At 42.5% G+C, this 20370-nt stretch overlaps 1 protein-coding gene across 1 annotated transcript; it reads left to right on the top strand.

Moving 5' to 3' along the window:
* The first annotated feature begins 490 nt into the window (after nucleotides 1-490).
* tm2d1 (TM2 domain containing 1) lies at nucleotides 491-20056 on the top strand. The gene is made up of 7 exons (XM_084011604.1): nucleotides 491-639; nucleotides 1642-1715; nucleotides 3240-3348; nucleotides 3618-3709; nucleotides 4624-4697; nucleotides 6211-6348; nucleotides 19528-20056. Exons 1-6 carry the CDS (start codon nucleotides 506-508, stop codon nucleotides 6319-6321), a joined length of 594 nt encoding a protein of 197 aa, XP_083867730.1. The 5' UTR covers nucleotides 491-505; the 3' UTR covers nucleotides 6322-6348; nucleotides 19528-20056.
* Nucleotides 20057-20370: the final 314 nt, after the last annotated feature.

Here is a 20370-nt window from a genome sequence, read left to right as displayed (position 1 = left end):
CGACCTGTCGGTGGTACATGCCGTGTAGGAGCTTCACTTTCCATGATGGTTCTCCCACTTACTCCTTCTGCCTCATCATCGGACTTCTGCTGTATGAGATACTCACTGAGCAAGTCATCACTTAGGGCCATCTTCCTGATGTACTCCTGTATCTTGGATGTTTCATCCTGGTTAGTGGCTCTGATGCTTGCTAGCCCTCGGCCTCCCTATACATACAGCCTTTGAGCCAGAACGTTCTTTTAATAATTCATAATCAATGTATTAATTTATTAAATAATTTATACTATATACGTTTATTTATGTAGCCTCTGTAGTATAGACATATATGTGACATGATAAAGCAATACATTTTACACGACAATGGCTTTAGCAATGTTTTGCTGTCCATATAAAATAAAAAAGCTTAGTATGTAAAAACATGAATAGTCTTAGCAATACAGGTTGCTGAATTACCAATTTTCAGATAGCAGTGAAGGCATCATCGCGTCACGTGACAGAGGCAGACATGGCGTTCTCCTGGAAACGGGTGGTTTGTTTACGCTCCGGGATTTGGAGCCTGTGGTTTTACTGTGTTTACTCGCATTTAAAGCTCGTTCTGGCGGAGGAGGTGGAAAGCTGCAACAACCTACGACTCGGACAATATCCTTGAATGAGTGCTAAATATCTAAACTCTGATTTAACGGAAGCCTGGAAGTGGTCTTCAACGTTAGCCGCACCTAGCATAGCCATACTTACAACAGCTAGCCAGCCAATTCAGTAGATAACACGTTACATACAGAATATTAGTAACGTTGAAATGAAATGTAGTAGCTGTTTTGGATGCGTGTTTAATTGTAAAGTAACAACTTGGTGGAAAGACAGGAACCCGTGCAGCTACGTTGTGAAACAGAGCTAGAAGGAAGTGCTTACGAGGATAATAGCATTAGGTTTACTTTTTAATATACAGTGCTGGAGGCAATATTCAGATACTGTGACTATACGTACTAATAAAACACTGTGAAATACTGTTAAGTAAAAACCATGGATTGAAAATGTTATTAAAGTAGAAGTGTGTAAGTAAAGTATAAACATTGAATTAAACATGGTGAATAAACACTTCGCAGTATGATGCACTAGCAGCTGTTGTATCGGACTGGGTTAAACGGATGTGGGTTTTTAGGGGAAAGCATCTGTGGCCGTGTCTCAGAGACAGAGCAAGTGATCTTCCAGTGATCGGATAATTGGCAGTTTGATCCCCTGCTCCTTCAGTCCGCATGCCGAAGTGCCCTTGGGCAAGATACTCAACCCCAAATGGCCTCTGAAGGCTGTGCCATCAGTGTGTGAATGTGTTAGTCAGATACTGATAGAATGAGGCACCTTGCATGGAGGCCTCTGCCATCAGTGTGAGTGTTTGTGTGAATGTTGAATGTGGTAGTGTAGAGCGCTTTGAGTGGTGAAAACATTAGAAACGCACTGTGGAAATGCAGGTCCAGTTACCTTTTTTTCATTTAATTTTATTCACAAACTGACAAATATGTTGATGCCTTTATCAGAGCTTATATTATAATTACATGTCACAAGTCACACACCGCACCTTTCATTACATGGGTTGAGGTCATTGAGTCAGTCAGCAGCTGGTTTGGACTCCTTCACTCTCCTCATGTATCTCTGCAACGATCCAAAGATAGATGAAGCCACTCAGGAGCCGGAGAACTGCAGGGACATGACGGCCTGGGGTGAGTGAGTCACATGACCAGACTTCACATTACGTCTTCTTAACAGATGTGATGATTTTAATGTTCTTCTTTAGTTGATTTCACATCCATCAAAGTGTTGGTTAACTCTTTGGTCGAAGAAATCCTTTCAGTTCTGCTGGATGAATTGGGAAAGTCTATGATTAGTAACACTCTTCGACATCATCGTTTCTGATGTCTTTTTGTTTTCTGTCTCCAACACCCTGTCTATAGCATCTCATGACCTATGACCTTCATGGTTTGAGATCTAACTGGACTTTTAATTGAGTAGTTCTATCAAGTATATTTGTATAGCACCTTTCAACAACAATTTCACTTTAACAAACTGAAGACATTTTTTCTAATTTTTGGAAAAATTAAAGTGTTTTCAGAGAAGCAGACAGAAGGGTTTGAAGGATAAATCCAGGATGTCAAAGTGATTCAGCATTGAAAACAGGTCAAAAGATAAAGATAGAAGCTAAAGCTTCACAGTGTAAACGTGAGACACCACATCATTTGGTGATCCAAAAGAAGACAATGAAATGAAGGAACATCAATGTTCCTGTAAAGGCTACCCGCCTTTACAGGGTTTTATGCACTGTTGCAATCATTAAAAGCAAAACAACAGTTAAATACATTCAGTAAACCTTCAGCGTAGCATAATAGTGCTAGTTAATGACGTGCTAACATACTCTGCTAATGTTAGCTCCACAGGTTTTACATAGAAATGTAAGATTTCAGGGACATATATCTCCTTCCAACCTCTGTGGTAAAGAGTTTCACCATTACACAACGTTTCAGCAGGACACGCTTCAGATCCACAAACCAGCCTGAACATGAAGGAACCCTGAAAGGATGAGATCATGAAGCATATTAGTAGAGCATACAGTCCTGTTTACATCACACTTCATACACTTTGCCTGTTTTAAACTGTAAAGTGACCATGAGTGTTTAGAAAGGCGGCCGAAATAAAATGTATTATTATTAGTAATATTTACACACTGCATTTTATTTTATCTCTGTATTTGAACTTCAGCACCATTTTAGATTAAAGCCCTCACAGATTTTACTCATGTTTTTTTTCTTTTTAAACGTATATAATATGCATTGTTGGAGGGAGAATGATACCTTCATTTGCCAATGACTTCTCTGCATTGTTGTGCATATTACATTAAATTACTTGATGTTGAGGAAAATTAAGACATCAACAAATCATTGAGATAAAAATGAAACACAAGGCAATATGGAAAGACATCAACTCATTAAAATAAAATACAAGATGAAAATAAATAGAGTGACGATTAAACGGCCAATAAACTCCTGAATGGGATTATGGAAATCTGATGACCAGATCAATGAAAGTCAGACATCTTCAGTAGGACGAGTTATTATCAACAGAGTCCCTCTTTTAATACGCAGCAAGATAAAGGTGTGTGTGTGTGTGTGTGTGTGTGTGTGTGTGTGTGTGTGTGTGTGTGTGTGTGTGTGTGTGTGTGTGTGTGTGTGTGTGTGTGTGTGTGTGTTCAGTGGAGTGCCTTCCAGCGCCGAACATCAGCTGTCGGCTCTCTAACGGGACGGAGTTCAGGTTCAGTGGGGAGGAAGTGGGCTTCAACAAAACCATCCCCTGCAGGAACGTGTGAGTGCACACACACACACATACACACACACAGACACAAACACACACACACACACAGACACACACACACACACAGCCCACCAGCTTCCTGTGGTGAGGTGACAGGGTTATTGTCAAGTTGTAACTTCATTGGGGAGCATTTTTACAGCATTTCGACTAATACAACAACATGCAAAAAAGCTTGCTCATTATTGACATATAGATTGATTATAATTTTAATGGTTATTGTTGATCATTCTGGAAAAAAATACTTGTCTAAATGCTCTCAGGAGTGGTTATTCCTACAAAGTAGCAGTGGCTCTGTCTCTGTTCCTGGGCTGGCTGGGAGCAGACCGCTTCTACCTGGGATACCCTGCTCTCGGTACGCACGCACACACACACACACACACACACACACACACACACACACACACACACGCATAACGAGATACACAGAAAGAGAAAATGAAAACAATCAGACTATAACAAGTATGAATATATATAAATATTGGGGCAGGCAGAAGATACAGAAAACTCAAAACCTGGTAATAAAACCCAGTCTCTGTGAGTGGACTGATACCAGAGGGAGGAAAGGAACTATGGTTTTATGTAATTTGGGTGAACAGACCCTTTAATATCCCAACAAGGTAGTTAAGTTCAAACTAAAGTCAAACTAGAACGTGTGGGATTGTCTGCTAAGAGCGTACACTTTGTAGAAAGAAGTTTGGGGTTTTCACATTTAAATACTATCAGTTTTCTAGGGGCCATCTAGTGGACGTTAGAGGAACTGCAGCTGAACACACTGTCAGACATCCTCTTCCTCTCTCAACTAGTCTGACCGACTGATGAAGATTAGGGAGCATTGCCAAACATGTATGTCTTTTTCAGTCTGAATTCAAAGTTCCTCTTTGTCTTTGTCACTGATCTACACACAACAAACCATAATAACCCCAAGAATGTCCCACTAATGATTATTTTCATTTGCAAATAATTTGTTCTTTGATTAATCAATTAAGATGTATAATCCAAAATCCAAACGTATATCTAGTTTACTGTGATCATAAAACAAAGCAAATCCTCACAAGGATAACTTTTGGTATTTTTGTTTCAAATCAATCAGTCAATGATCAGAATGAATTTTCAGTTGAAAGGACTGAACCAGGGAGATTGCAGATGTATGATATGCATCCTTTACCTCTCGGCCAGTAGCCATGAGAGCTGGTTCAACTGGCTTTTTTCTCATTCATATGTACTGGTTGACGATTTACTTCCTAACATCATCTCTCTGTCTCTAAGGACTGTTGAAGTTTTGTACTGTTGGTTTCTGTGGAATCGGCACACTCATCGACTTCATACTGATCGCCATGCAGGTGAGTCACAAACTGCTGGTCGATACCCAGCCTATAAACAACAATGTTCAGGTCATCACATGTCTCATCTCTCTGCCTTCTTCCTAAAGAAATGTTGTTCTACATTGGTACTTTCTGGTAATGTAAGGTAAAAGGGTTGGAGATGAAGACCCATTATTTGTACACCATCCGTTCATTAAGAGAAACTCTTAATTATTTAGAAATTAACGGTCAATAAATATCAGAAAAAGATAGACTTTGGAGAAACTGACACCAAATAATGTGTTCTTCAGTTTTTATTAGTTTGTCGTTGGGTCCGTTACACCGACCAGCATCTCTAGAGCTCTCCAGATTAACATTTATACCTTCTTTGTTTAATATGTGCAAAAGCCTGTAAGTATTGGATGCTCATCTTGTGACTTTCCTGTTGTGACAACTAAGCAAACTCCACCGAGTGTTGAAGGTTGTGATATACTGTTGAAAATACCCTGAGAAGCTTTGAAGTGGACCTTCAGATAAGAGTTTTCTTTTACGATGAAACAGACAGGAGTTCAGTCTGTACAGCTCTGTACTGTGTTTGAAATCAGTTTAGCTGCATATTTCTTTCACACACCCGACACACTCAGGTACTTATTTCATGTCCTCTTTAAGAGTGACACCTGTGATGGTCCTTGTTTCTTGGAGGATCCATTCCAGCTTGGCACATGGCGGCCGAACTTCATATTTCAGTGGCCGACTGCCCGGCCGTGGGGAGGACCCCTGAGCCTGATGAGTAAACAGATTATTTATGGCCATGCATCCTGCAACGCTGCTTCTCTCTGAGGCCCGCAGGATGAATGATGCTTCTAGGAGTTACTAATGCAATCTGAGAGGACAGAGACAGACGGATGGGGAGAGGCAAACAGGAGGTGAAGGGACGAATCACTCCTTCCCGTTGAAACGTTTTAGATAATAAGCGGGTGGAGATCAATCACAGGAAAGTGTGAAGGAGACAACAATGGACGGACAGATTTAACATGATGCAAGTGGTCAGCCATGTTTGACGGAACAGGAATTTAAGTGTGACAGCAGTTAATTTAATCCATAACCCATCAGACTCATCCCATCATGGCAGCTCATAATGTGACTCAGTAGTGTGTTTGGCCCCTGCCTGCCTGTATGCACTTGTGACAGCGTCTGGGCCGCTCCGTCGGCACATGGTGTCCTGGGGTATCTCCTCCAAACCTGGATCAGGGTGTCATTGAGCTTCTGTCAGCTTCTTTCTGCAGAATATTGGCGACCTCTGTGCACTATGTGCCTCAGCATCCGCTGACCCCGCTCCATCATTTTACGTGGCGTAGAGAGAGAGAGAATCACTTTTCAGAACCGGTGATTGCCACCTGGGTATGACCGCCTGTTACCAAGTGATCAATTTAAAACCACATTCAGGTCAAATGGAGTGATGGCTTTAGGATCTCACACTCAGCATGTTAATATTATTTCGCACCTGTTTCTGACACATTATCTGTCCCATCTATTCTGTGTCTTGCTGCAGATTGTAGGTCCAGCAGACGGATCAAACTACATCGTTGATTATTATGGCGCCCGGCTGACCCGTCTGTCCATCACCAACCAGACATACCGGAAGCCACACATGTCTCTCTGAGCATACCCAAACACCGACGGTAACACTGTGAGTTCACCAAGGAGCAGTGTGTTGAATGTGTTTCCACACAGACGGCCTTACTGTTGCTGCCAGCAGACCCGGGGGGAGAAACACATTTGTGGACAGGCATTCCATTTTATAGTGGCAGTATGTAACATAAAAGAGGGCATGATAGAAAGCCATTTGTTTTCACTTTGTGAATATTCATGTCATTCCAATTCCTTACAGAATAGTTTTGTGGTAAGCAATAATCTCATTTAAAACAATGTATTTATTTTCATAAGCAAATGCCTTTGAGGGCCGCATTTGGACAATCTATAAATTAAATCTAAGGTCTACTCTAAATTCTCTGGTCATTGGTGAATAATTAAAAGGGCGTCTGATCGAGGCTGTCTTCAATTATGGCCAATCAAATCAGCTCAGGAAAGTCCACACTCCACACATGGAGATCAAACATTAACTTATGTATATGCTGACTGTATAGCCCATATAGTTATAATATATTATCATTGACAATTTTGAATGAATTCATGTTTGTTTTATATGTTTAACCACAATAAAATGAAACGTAATGCAACATTACCAGAATTATTTTTAGACTTTCACCGCTGACTAACCAATTGTATTATGACATTGTGACATAAGTCAGCCCAGATTTCTACCTAGAGTTTGCCTTTCATTGCATTTTCTTAGACAGAAAAAAGGTTCAGAAGCATGTGCTCATTTTTCAAATAATACTCAATTAAATCCAAATCACTGCATTTTCCTCAATGCAGATTCTGCATTGAGGAATTCTGTCATGGTGTAAGCAGGGTCAAAAGGTATAGGACCCGGACGCATGCAAAAGGTGGAATGAAAAAAAGTTTTATTTTAATAAGGTAAAACGAAAGTTACCAATGTAACTACTGTTCTATGAATCCTGGATGACCGCCAGAGGCAGTACTTACACTGGATATTTTATCCATTTATCTTGCGCATACACAGGTCGAGTATTAATATCAACAAAGTTACGTGTGACCTCCGGTGTCGTCCTGGAGATCATTCCTAGTCATCCAGGATTCATAGAACCGTAGTTTCATTTGTAACTTAAAGGAATATTTCACCCATTTGCATGAAGCGTTGTATCGTTAGAGACCTGGTAGTATTTTTTAACAGTCGTGCATCATTCCCTCATTTTCAGAGAGACGGAGATCTCCGTATTTCTATTCTGAAAAAGATTCTCCGATGAGGCAAATATTGTCACGTTGCAACATCGGAGGCTCTTTGGTTAGAGGGGGTGAGACTACAACACTCGTTCCTCATGTTTTCAACCCGCCTATAGGGGGCAGCACCCACTGAGGCTACAGACCTGTTATAGACCAGTGGTGGGACCCACTGGGACTACAGACCTGGTGCAGACCAGTGGTGGGACCCACTGGGACTACAGACCTGGTACAGACCAGTGGTGGGACCCACTGGGACTACAGACCTGGTACAGACCAGTGGTGGGACCCACTGAGACTACAGACCTGTTATAGACCAGTGGTGGGACCCACTGAGACTACAGACCTGTTATAGACCAGTGGTGGGACCCACTGAGGCTACAGACCTGTTACAGACCAGTGGTGGGACCCACTGAGGCTACAGACCTGTTACAGACCAGTGGTGGGACCCACTGAGGCTACAGACCTGTTACAGACCAGTGGTGGGACTCACTGAGGCTACAGACCTGTTACAGACCAGTGGTGGGTCCCACTGAGGCTACAGACCTGTTACAGACCAGTGGTGGGACCTCACTTCAGACTCGGGGTGTGAGCAGAACTGGACCGGTCCTTTAAGAATAAAAATGCTGCTCTGTCCAATCCGCTGGCCGCCGCCGGTCGGTCTGCAACGCTTCCGGCGAAGCCCATGAGGCCGCGGCACATATGTCCTCCATGGGCACTCCTCTCAAGGTCGCCCAGGATGTGGAGACACTCCTGGTCAAGTGGCCTATGCATGGGCAATGACCTCCACAATCCAGTGGGTCAGGAGCAACCACCGTGACGGAGAAAAGTTGTTCTGGCCGCCGTATGTATGCTGTAGTTTCCACATACAGTATACATGGGCATAACAGTCCTGCCTTCTCCTTCCCCTCTCCTGATGAGGGGGTCAAACTATGCCAGTTGGATCAGCTGATTTAGGTGTGAACGTGCCAGCACTTTAGGGGGAAACACCGTATTTTGCCACAGCCCAGAGTAACACCTGAATAGAGGTGTAACGATTCATTCGATTATTCGATGAATCGATTGTCAGTCCTATAGATTCAACTAAATTGATCTGCTAAAATAAATAAATAAATGGAATGAATCGTTTTGGCTTCACCAATAATCGATATAAATGCATTTAATCGAATGATTGATCTTAATTATGATTAATGTTTTAATACGTTTAAGACACTCTCCCCTGCCAGCATTTAGTCTATTGAAAAATTTTCAAAATAATTTATAGAATAAATATGTTAAATAAGTAATTCTGTAGTCTGTTTATTTTTTCACCTTTCAGAAGAAAACAGATAGTCTCACTCGCATTATTGCATGTTTATTTCATGGATATAGAATTTTGGTTACAAGTTACAGAATCGAATCGAATCGTTCCAACAAAAATCAATTGTCCTTGAATCGAATCACCAACTACTGTATCGTTAATCGAATCCAGCCGACACAGGAACTGGAGTCAGACAGGCTTCCATATAGACACAGAGACATCGAATGGACCCCCGCCAGGACACGTGGAGCTGGTGTCGGACGAACCCTTGCCGAAACAGGAATAGTGAATGGACAGACCACCTTTGGTACAGTAACAGTAAAGGCGGGTCCACACCGCACCGACTGCCCGACTCGCGTCGGTAAATGAAGTCGGGCTACTTAATATGGCCGACTCGAATGGCGGATTACACATTTGAATCGGCTGAAATGAACGCCGACGTGGGCCGATTCGAGCGACCACACCAAGGAGACTCATGTCACGGATGCCGACTCTCTCAAAGACGCCGATTTTCGGTCCGGTGTGGACCCGCCTTAACATGGTCTGCCGGGACCCCCGACACTGGAACAGGATTTGCGAGTTCAGAACCCAAAAGCAGACAAAACACAAAAGATTAATGGAAGTAAGTTTTAATATGAAAATAAAAAGGCAGGCAAAATCCACAAACATTGGTACACCAGGAAACATGAGAGCAAGGATACAGGCTGGATGATGAGCTGAAAACCACAGGAACACAAGGAACTGGATCACGCAGGATGAACTGACAGGGAAACAGAGGGAACACACAGACTATATGCACAAATAACTAACTGGGTAACAAGACAGCTGAGTAGACATGAGGGAAGGCTGACAAGACTCATCACAGCACGTGTACACACAGGGACTGAGGGAAACTATAACAGGAAGTCAAGCAAACACAACACACAAAGAGACTACAAAATAAAACAGGAAGTAAAAAACACCAGACACAAGAGTCAAAAACTACTAAATAACAGGAAATCAAAGTAACAAAAACCAAGATCATGACAGTTCATGACAAAATCCAGGACCGGTAGAAAACTGTCAGCTTCCCGAGCATCACAACACTTGAAAATGTGTGATATGTGAATAAAAATAAGTGGAAAAATGTGGTGACATTTTACAACCAACATCTGATTCAGAAGGAACCAGTTAAACTCCACAGTTCAAGGTCACACTAGCATACACACACTAAAATATGGGAGTGCAAAGTCAACATGAGAAAGGTTTCTCAGGGAATAAAGGAGTGACACTGGATGGAAATTACATTCCAGTTCGTCTCATTTGGTGCTCAACAAGTGTCAAGGTCAATTTTTAAAAAGTACAGTGGTGGAAAGTAGGGATGTCCCGATCCAGCTTTTTGCACTTCCGATCCGATACCGATATTGTAGCTTTTAGTATCGGCCGATACCGATACCGGCCGATCCAAGCATGTATTAAAGATTAAAGATATTTAATTTTACATTCAACATTTTTGTTCAACCAGAGTGTATCACAAGGAGAGAGTGACTTATTAAGGTGCCGGTTGATGGTAATGATCCAAAATTAGGGGCCGGAAAAATATGGCTGGAAAATGATGAGCATCACATTAATAGCTACAGATACTGTAAAACACTATAACGACATATGAGTGCATTTATTGTCTTATTTTATCAAGTAAAATATAAGTTATGGGTTTACTCAACAGCCTAATAGTTCATAGAAATTCAGGTAGAAATAGGTTAACTCAGAGTTCCACAGCTTATCAAAAACAATCCTCCCCCACAGACGTCATCACGTCCTAATACTACACACACAATATGGCTTGATGCTGTTTTGAAGGAGTGCATATATTTATCGACAACACTTGACCTGCATCAGCGCATGTGCGCACGAGCGGATCTGTGCGAGCAGGCAGCGCGGAAGCCGGTCCGGTTCCGGTACCGGTCCGGTTCCGCTCACACCACGAGTCTGAAGAGTGCAACAGCTTATCAAAATACAGTGTCAACTCCGTGTTTCAAAGTAGAAAGCGACATCGTGGTGGTTAAACGAGGCGGAAGGTGTGCGCTAGGTGTGCTGGAAAACGCGGACCGGACTTTAGGGAAAACCGGAAAAAAACTGGAATGGATTACTACATCGGTGTGCTGGAAAACACGGACCGGAATTTTGAAAAAAAGACTGGATCGGGAGTCCGGATCGGGATTTTCCTGTGCAGGCCGATCCGATATCGATATGCATTTTTTGCTAATATCGGCAGCCGATCCGATCCAAATATCGGATCGGGACATCCCTAGTGGAAAGTACATGTACTCAAGTACTGTAATTATGTACAATTCTGATGTACTCTACTTAAGCATCACGATTTAAGCTACTTTCCACTTTAACTTCATTCCATCTCAAGGCAAATCGTTTTTTTATCTGAAGGCTTCATTCTAAAGTTCTAAAATGTTATATTTTTGAGGACTGAACTAAATACCAAACAAAAATAAATTAAAATATATTTACAAGAACCTCGGATATCCTTGCAGGTCTGTTAGAGGGGGTATGGGAGCTTGCTAATCCAGTCTACATGTGTTTTGTGGACTGGAGAAGGCTTATTCGACCGTGTCGCTCAGGGCATCCTGTGGGGGAGGTACTGCGGGAATATGGTGTACTATGGCAAATGCAACGAGGGTCTCCCAGAAGGAGCTGGAAACCATTGCTGGGGAGAGTAACGCCGTCACACACTCTCTCCCTAAGTGAGCTGGAACTGCTGACTTCATACTCACTGTCATGCTCTCTCTCTCTCTCTCTCTCTCTCTCTCTCTCTCTCTCTCTCTCTCTCAAGGTAATTATAAGAAGGGTTAGGCTATGCCATTATTAAAGGTCCCCTATTATACTGATTTTCCTCAATTCCACACAGCTGTCAGATGTCCAACAACACTGTTTTCGTTATGCATTGCCCCAAACCCATCCGTGGTCCTGAATTTCAGCTGTCTAAAAGTTGCTCAAATGAGCTCTGCTGAGAACAGGCTGTTTCTGTGCCTGCACGTTTAAATGCTAATGAGCTCCGTCTGTCAACGCCTACTTGGAGAGCGGCTGAGACGATGGCGCTTACGCTAGCAGTAGCATGCGCCAAAGTTTACGATGGAAGTATCGCTATGGCTCGCCTATGTGGCTCAGGTGAAGTTGCTGGGTCCTGTATGGTTGACACATATCCCTTTTCCACCAACGCGAACCTAGTTCAAGAACCCGGTCGGTGCCCGTGCTGGTTCGCAGTTGGTTCAATTTGCGAACCTTCTGAGAACCTGTTTGCGTTTCCATCGGCTAGAGAGCCCAGAGAGCCACGTCATTACGTCACTTGGCCCTTTTCCACCAAGGCATTTTGAGGGCCGGTTTGGAGCCGGTGCCCAATCGCGAACCAGTTCTTCCTGTTTCCACAGACAAAGAGCCGACTCTCGGCCATGAAAACTGGTTCCCGAGTGGCCCCAACTCCTTGCTGGGCTGGAACCGGCCCCGGAAGAAGGTCTTGCTTACGTTAGGGGCTGGGGGCGGGGTTAACGCTCGAGGCAACGGGGGAAAATACGCAGCTGCTGAGTTTTACTAACGTTACTGTTCCCGGTAAGTTTCATTTTTAAATTGTTTCACCTCGTTGCAAACCAACGGCACATTCTATTTTCTGTTTAGTTTACCAAGCTAGTGATTACGTTCGTAACAGCATCAACTAGTGGCTATGCTTCCTCGGGTAATGTAAGCTGACCGGCTTGCTAGCCAGCTAGCGTGATATTGCTAACAACAACATTAGCATGCCACTTTCTGACTGCCGTTGGCTCACTAAACGTTACCAACTACCAACGTGACATAACATCTGTGTTCACGGCGTCGTGGACACGTTTGTGATTAAACTGCTGTTCTCTGGTTTGTGTTTGTAGAGCTGTCGGGCATTGGCGATATTGAACGGAGGTCCAACATGCAGATGACTAAACATCAAACACTTTGATCTATTGATCACACACTGTTCTACACTTTAAAAAATGTTGTGATTTTAGTATTTTGTGTATTTTATTGTTATTGTATTATTTGCCAAAATAAACACTTTTTCTGAAGAGACATGTCTGCTATGCTTGAAATTAGTGCTGCGGGGAAACCTCAGACGTATACAGTGACGTAATGACGTGGCTCTCTGGGCTCTCTAGCCACTGGAAACGCAAACAGGTTCTCAGAAGGTTCTCAAGTTGAACCAACTGCCAACCAGCACGGGCACCAGCCCGGTTCTTGAACTAGGTTCGCATTGGTGGAAAAGGGGTAACTGTATACCTCCGGGGGTTCCCGCTAGTGGTAATTTCAAGCATAGCAGACATGTCTCTTCAGAAAAAGTGTTTATTTTGGCAAATAATACAATAACAATAAAATACACAAAATATACAATCATAACATTTTTTAAAGTGTAGAGCAGTGTGTGATCAATATCAATGATCAGAGTGTTTGATGTTTAGTCATCTACAGGTTGGACCTCCGTTTAATATCGTCGATGTCCGACAGCTCTACAAACAGAAACCAGAGAACAGCGGTTTAATCACAAACTTGTCCACGACGCTGTGAAGACAGATGTTAAGTCACATTGGTAGTTGGTAATGTAATGGGAATTTTGGATGTTTGTACTTTATAATCAGAATATTTGTCAGGCTGACTCGATCCGCATCTCCTCATCTGACTGTTATGCTATGACGAAAATGAATGCCTGTTTGTAGATGATATGAACATGAGTGCCACATTGACATAAGATAATTTCAGGACTATGACGCCTGTGTTCTGTAAATCTTGACCTTGCCTGTACATCTTGTCTTTGTAAGATAGGCCATGATCCGTCCTTTGGTTCCTCCTCCTTAAAAGGGAGATTGTTGTTGGACTCATGGTCGTTCCTGCTGAGTCTGAACCTTTGCATCAGAAGGCAGGGGTGAACCTCCTCTGCAGATGAGAATACTTAGTGAAATAAACCTCGGAGAAAAAGCGGATCCTGGTTGTTGATCTTTATTGGGCAGATTCATTTTTCCACAACAGTAACGTTTAGTGAGCCAACGGTAGTCAGAAAGTGGCATGCTAACGTTGTTGTTAACAATATCACGCTAGTTGGTCAGCTTACATTACCCGAGGAATAGCCACTAGTTGCTGCTGTTACGAACGTAATCACTAGCTTGGTAAACTAAACAGAAATGTGTCGTTGGTTTGCAACGAGGTGAAACAATTTAAAAGTGAAACTTACCGGGAACAGTAACGTTAGTAAAACTCTGCAGCAGCGTATTTTCCCCTGTCGCCTTGAGTGTAAACAGCCCCTGACGTAGGTTTGCGAACAGTTCTAGACCAGCAAAGAGTTGGTGCCGCTCTGGAACCAGTTTTCCTGGCCGAGAGCCGGTTCTTTGTCTGTGGAAACAGGAAGAACTAGTTCGTGATGAGGCACCGGCTCCGAACCGGCCCTCAAAATTTACGGCGGGAGCTGAATCTGAACAGCCTGTAGGAGCGCCATTGTACCAGTGGGGGGGCTGCAGAGACTGTGCAAGAGTCGCTTGTTTTCCTCATTCTGGGAGTTGGCAGGCTCAGGGAGGACCAGCTTATAGGTGTAGAGACCAGAGAAAACCTGTTTTTCATAATATGGGACCTTTAAAGTCCCAGTCGGCAAGTCCGGTGGATCGAGGGCACTCTGTCAGATTTTGAATGTTTACAACTCTCACGCTACTCCCCCACGACCACCGAGCTCCCTACCCTCGACTTCGTGCCCTTTGAAATCCCTTAGATCACGACACCTTTGAAACGTGGGTCCGATGTTGACTCTCATTTTATCACGGGCACTGTCGCAATATTTCTTTTTTTCCTCCTTTTCCACCGGTGTTTTCTTTTCCTTGGTTGTTTTGGACCTTCTCGTTTCGGTTTTTAACCGAATCGGAAGCTTGTTGCTACTTCCCTCCGCCCCCCCCCCCCTGTGATAGTGGAAGACAGCGACGGGGAGGGGCTCTGTGTGTGCACGAACACAGCCCTGCGTGTTGATTGGACAGGATGATCGGGGATCACAAAACAAATAACAGGCTCTACGTGCACGTAGAAGCATGCTTTTTTTTCTAATAAGAGGGTGGGACTCTTATCAAACTTGAGAAGTTTGAACCAGTTCAGACAATGGACACTGAAGTTATAACAGTTTAGAGTATTGTGGCAAAGCATGAAATTCGTCTGTGTTCGTGGCGCTGTCCTGGCCACGCCATTTGACCTATGTAAGACCTTTTGATGATTTTTCATCGTCGAGGACTCTAGAACAGGCTCGCAAAGTTTGGAAGGAATCGGATCAATGCTGTAGGAGCAGGTCGTTGAAATACACTGCATGAAAAAGGCGAAAAATTCGGTTAAATTTTTGTACATCTCTACATGTTCTATGTTCCTACAAAGTTTCATGCATGTACGTCAAAGTTAAAGGTGTTCAATCTCTTAAAAGGAGCGGTAAAAGTGTAAAAACATGATATTTCCAGGTACCATCAGGTGGCGCTCTGACCTCAGGTCAATATTGCAGTGCAGATACATTCAGGGTGGGACTCTTATCAAACTTGAGAAGTTTGAACCAGTTCAGACAATGGACAATGAAGTTATAACAGTTTAGAGTTTTGTGAAGCATGACATTCGTCCGCACTTGTGGCGCCTTCCTGGCCACGCCCTTTGACTTATGTAAGACCTTTTGATGATTTTTAATCATTGCGGCATCTAGAACAGTCTCAAAAAGTTTGGTAGGAATCAGATCAACGGTCTAGGAGGAGTTCGTTAAAATACTGCATACAAAAGGCGAAAAATCGGTTAAAATTTCACATTAAATTCAAAATAGCTGACTTCCTGTACATTTTAGGGTATGGGTCCAAGAGGCTTTTTTGTACATCTCTACATGTTCTACGTACCTACAAAGTTTCATGCGGGTACTTCAAAGCTAAAGGTGATCTTTCTCTTCAGAGGTGCGGTAAAAGTGTAAAAACATGATGTTTCCAGGTACCATCAGGTGGCACTCTGACCTCAAGTCAATATTGCAGTGCACACAGGTTCAGGGTTGGACTCTCATCAAATGTGAGAAGTTTGAACCAGATTGGATGATGGACACTGAAGTTATAACAGTTTAGAGTATTGTGGCGAAGCATGAAATTCGTCCGTGTTCATGGCGCTGCCCTGGCCATGACTTATGTAAGACCTTTCAATGATTTCGCATCGTTGAGGCCTGTAGAACAGTCTCAGTGAGTTTGGCAGCAATCGGATGAACGCTGTAAGAGGAGTTCGTTAAAATACAATCCCTACAATAGATAAAATGGGAAAAATGGCCTAAAATGGCTGATTAACTGTAGCGCCCCCGTGTGGTCAATCTTCATAAAACTTTCAATTGGACATTGTATGCTGAAGTTACAATGACTTCCTTTACACTGGCAAAACGCAATGCCCTGGCCACGCCCTTTGACTAATGTAAGACCTTTTGCTAATTTTCATCATTGAAGACTAGAGTACATGGTGACCAAGTTTGAGATGAATCTGATGATGCTGGTAGGAAGAGTGCGCTGAAGTATAAAACTTAACACTTTTTATTGCCAGTAGGTGGCGCTCTGAATATGAGTCAATATTGCAGTGCAGATGTGTTCAGGGTGGTACTCTTGACAAATATGTGAAGTTTTGATCATATCAGACAATGTACATTGAAGTTATAACAGTTTAGATTTTTGTGGTCAAAGCATGAAATTCGTCCATGTTCAGGGCCGTCCTGGCCACGCCCTTGGACTTATGTAAGACCTTTCGATGATTTTGCATCGTAGAGGCCTCTAGAACAGTCTCAGCGAGTTTGGCATGAATCGGATCTAGTGTAGGAGGAGTTCGTTAAAATACAAACTCTACAATAAGCTAAAATGGCCAAAAATGGCCTAAAATGGCTGATATACTGTAGCGCCCCCGAGTGGTCAATTTTAATAAAACTTCCAGGGAGATATGTCAACATATCCTGCAAGTTTCGTGATGATTGGGTTAGAGATTATGGAGTTATGTGTATTGATTTCTAGAGCCCCGCCCCTCCGATTTTCATTGGCTTATAACTTCTAAACGCAAAGCCTTTGATAGCACTTGATCAGGTTGATCTAATGATGATCCACAGTAATTTTGGTGAGAATCGGATCTACGGTTTAGGAAAATTGAGCAAAAACGTGTTTTTCACAAAATTCAAAATGGCGGAAAATATCGATAGGATAGGATAGGATTTAGCACTGTCAATTGCAATTTTGTAGAGCACACTTGACTGCACATGTCTGTAAAATTTTGTGTCAATTGGAGTTACGGTGTGAGGGGTGTGAGGGGCGTTATTAACTTATATTTGGCCAAACTGCCACTAATTTAAAAGTATACTCGTTTTATTCTGGGCGAAATCTTCAGTGGTCTCCCTCGTTTTGCATTGCGTTCGGTAATCGACACTTACGGACTATCCTTCACGAGGAGCTGGCAGGGTTAGAATTGGTGAGTGTTCTTAACTGTCTTCTGTTATAAACTTCGGGTTCATGAACTGAGTTGTTGATGCTTCGTTTTATGTGTAGACACCCAGAGCAAGCTGCTGACGAGGTTTGGCGCTGTTTTGAGCAATGTTAGTGGTTTAAAAATGCGATTTTGAAAGCGTGTGGCTGTTGGCCCCATGCTAACCCACTGTTTGCGATTTTGGACTCTAGCTTCCGCCCGTGCTAGCTCTGAACTGCGTGATGAGCGAAAATTACTTTCTCCACGGCTTAGTTGATATATTTTCATTCAGAAAATAGCTTTATTTTCAATTTCCGCCAAACTTACACTTTAAGCTATAGTGTGTGTGCAAATGTAAACACAGAGCTCCATCTTAATAAGAAATAAAAATAACAAATGAGAAAAAGTATGCGTCGTGATGGCCTCCGTTATCTCCCTCCATCAATGTGATTTATTGTCATACGGGGTGCCTTTTGCGAAAGACTCATAATACTGCTTCGCGTGTTTTAACTTTAAGTGGTGGAAGAGGTTACCGGTGTTTCCACCTGCAGCAGCAACAGTCGCGCGACACTCTTTGCAGAGTATCGCCTTTTGTTCGTTGTCGGATTTTCTAAATCCGAAAAAGTTCCAACAGACGTAGTGCCCTTTTTCGGAACGAGTTGGGTGGCTCTGCCTCCGTTTCCTCGTGACGTTTACTCTCCGCCTCCGCCATGATTGTTATTACTCAGGTAAAGCTGTTTCTTCTTCTTCGTGCTCATGCAACCACGCAAGCCGTCTGCTGCAATGCCTACAGTGCCCCGTGTGTCGAGGCGTTGTAATTACAGTGACTCAGAGCGATGCCGCAGACATCTGCGCTTTCTCCGGTATAAACGGTATTGCAAAATCTCTACCGGTAGACACTTTTATACCGTCACACGGTATAATACCGTCATACCGCCCAACTGGGATTAATACAGCGGATTCAGATCTTCACCAATCAAATGAGCTCCTCTCCTCACCTTTAATGCGTTAGGGGAGGTTCAGTGCAAGTTCTGTCACTTGACAACCTGATGACAGAAGCAGCGCCGACGCTCCCACCACGTGAATCACGCGCTGTGCGTGCGTATCATCATAATAACAATGCCGATATTATAAAAAACAGGAGAGAGAGAGGGAGATGTTTTGGTCCGAGAGGCTGAGTTTCCGTTACGCGTGCCATCCGCCTTTGATCTGACGTCAGATGTGACGGGACAATCTATATAGATATAAATTCATGTGTTGATTCAATTAGTTGCATCAAATAGTGTTTGTTGTGATTATTTATTGCATTTAAATGTGCCTGGAACTGTGGAAACCTGCCTGTGAGGTCTCGGTGACGTGTGCGCACTGTGCGCCGTCAGCCAAACTTCCACTCTGCCAGCTGTAATTTGCCTTGAATGAATGGACTTTATTTGCGCCTTACGCCAAGAGCAGACTAGGTTGGAGCTGGCGGGCTTTCAGCGCAGTCTCGGCGAGGCTTTTTGCCACGAAAATTCTGCTATGCCAAGCTGAATCTGTGACATCTCCCCCTGCTGTGCCCCGACACCTATCTTGGCGCAGGCAATCCACCAAACTACCAAACTGACCGTGCGCAAGGCTGCGCGGGTCGAAACTTGCATTACGCCGGCTCCGCCACCCTGCGCAGCCCTGCACTGCGCCACGAAACTAGGGCCCATAATATTATATAATAGTATATATGATACGGAAAATAAATTCAGTTATCCTGCCTTTCATCTGGTCAGTAAAACATGACGATGAAACAAAGAAAAATGAAAAGCTCTGAAAATGAAAGGCAGGATGCACAAAAAAACGGATGATTTATGTTGTTCTATCGGAGCGTAGTATCGGCTTCAGTGAATATGATCAAACAAAATTTGCCGACTGGGACTTTAAGTACTCATATCGGTACTCTGCAAATGTAAGTAGCCTGCTTGTAATATACTTACATTGCCGATGGTCTTAAAAAAGTGGTATCGGGGCATCCCTATTTTAAATAGTATAATAGTATATTATAATAGTATATACATAATAGTATATATGATACGGAAAATAAATTCAGTTATCCTGCCTTTCATCTGGTCAGTAAAACATGACGATGAAACACAGAAAAATGAAAAGCTCTGAAAATGAAAGGCAGGATGCACAAACATGAAATTTGTTCTGTGTTAAAAGAATGATGATCTGATGTTTTTTTCTCTTTAGATCCATCCTGTAAATACAGAGAAGACAACAGCGGATACACTCAACTTTATCAACACACTCCTGCCGACACTGAGAAAATCAACCATTTAAGAATAAAAGTGACATCAACATTTGAAATGCCATTCTGTCGGCACTTTTGCATGTTTTCAGCCGGTTAAATTACAGACCAATTTATTCCTGCTAATTGTTTTTTTCAGAATCACCCGTGACTGGTTTGGCCTTATCCATATCTGTTCTATTTCCAGTGTCATTTAGTTTCTTCTGCATGAAGTAGGAGAGATGTTAAATTAACATTTATCACTTCAGGTCAAATTTGATCTTCAAATCAGTCTAGCTAGTCCGTATTCTGTTTTTGTGATATTTAATTATTTTGCTTTAATATATTGTGATATTGTGACATTTCGCTGCTGTTTTGTCTTTAAGTTATGATGATCTTCCATGAAAACAGAAATTGTAAATAAAGTCTCTTGTTGTAAATCTATATTTGGCTTTTTATTAAACATCAACATCGGGTTGATAATAAGTGTGATTTTTTGTGTTGTTTCTCTTTATTGTTTTATATTTTAGCCACACTATATTGAATTTGTCTTTATGAATGTGTGTGTGAAGAGGATACAAACCGAACATTCTCAAATCTATTGCTATACATAGAAAACATAATATTTTGTACAAATAGCACAATTAACGAATAACTTTTGAGATAGTAAGTCTCTCCTAACTGGTTGACTTCTGCCTCAGATCAAATCATAACATTAAAATGCTGCTTTTCCCCCCCTTGTTCTTGATAAATAGTTAACTTTTTTACAAAATGTTACGACATCTGAAGGTGGATTTGTTATTAAT

Source organism: Eutrigla gurnardus (genome assembly GCF_963514095.1).
Source record: "Eutrigla gurnardus genome assembly, chromosome: 6".
Taxonomy (NCBI): domain Eukaryota; kingdom Metazoa; phylum Chordata; class Actinopteri; order Perciformes; family Triglidae; genus Eutrigla; species Eutrigla gurnardus.
The sequence above is the reverse complement of the archived record's forward strand: the minus strand, read 5'-3'. Positions and strand labels throughout refer to the sequence as shown.

Coding starts and splice junctions, on each gene's coding strand:
- tm2d1 (XM_084011604.1), top strand. CDS start 506: ATGGCGTTCTCCTGGAAACGGGTGGTTTGTTTACGCTCCGGGATTTGG. Junction 640..1,641: donor AACAACCTACGACTCGGACA/ATATCCTTGAAT, acceptor CACTCTCCTCAT/GTATCTCTGCAACGATCCAA. Junction 1,716..3,239: donor CAGGGACATGACGGCCTGGG/GTGAGTGAGTCA, acceptor GTGTGTGTTCAG/TGGAGTGCCTTCCAGCGCCG.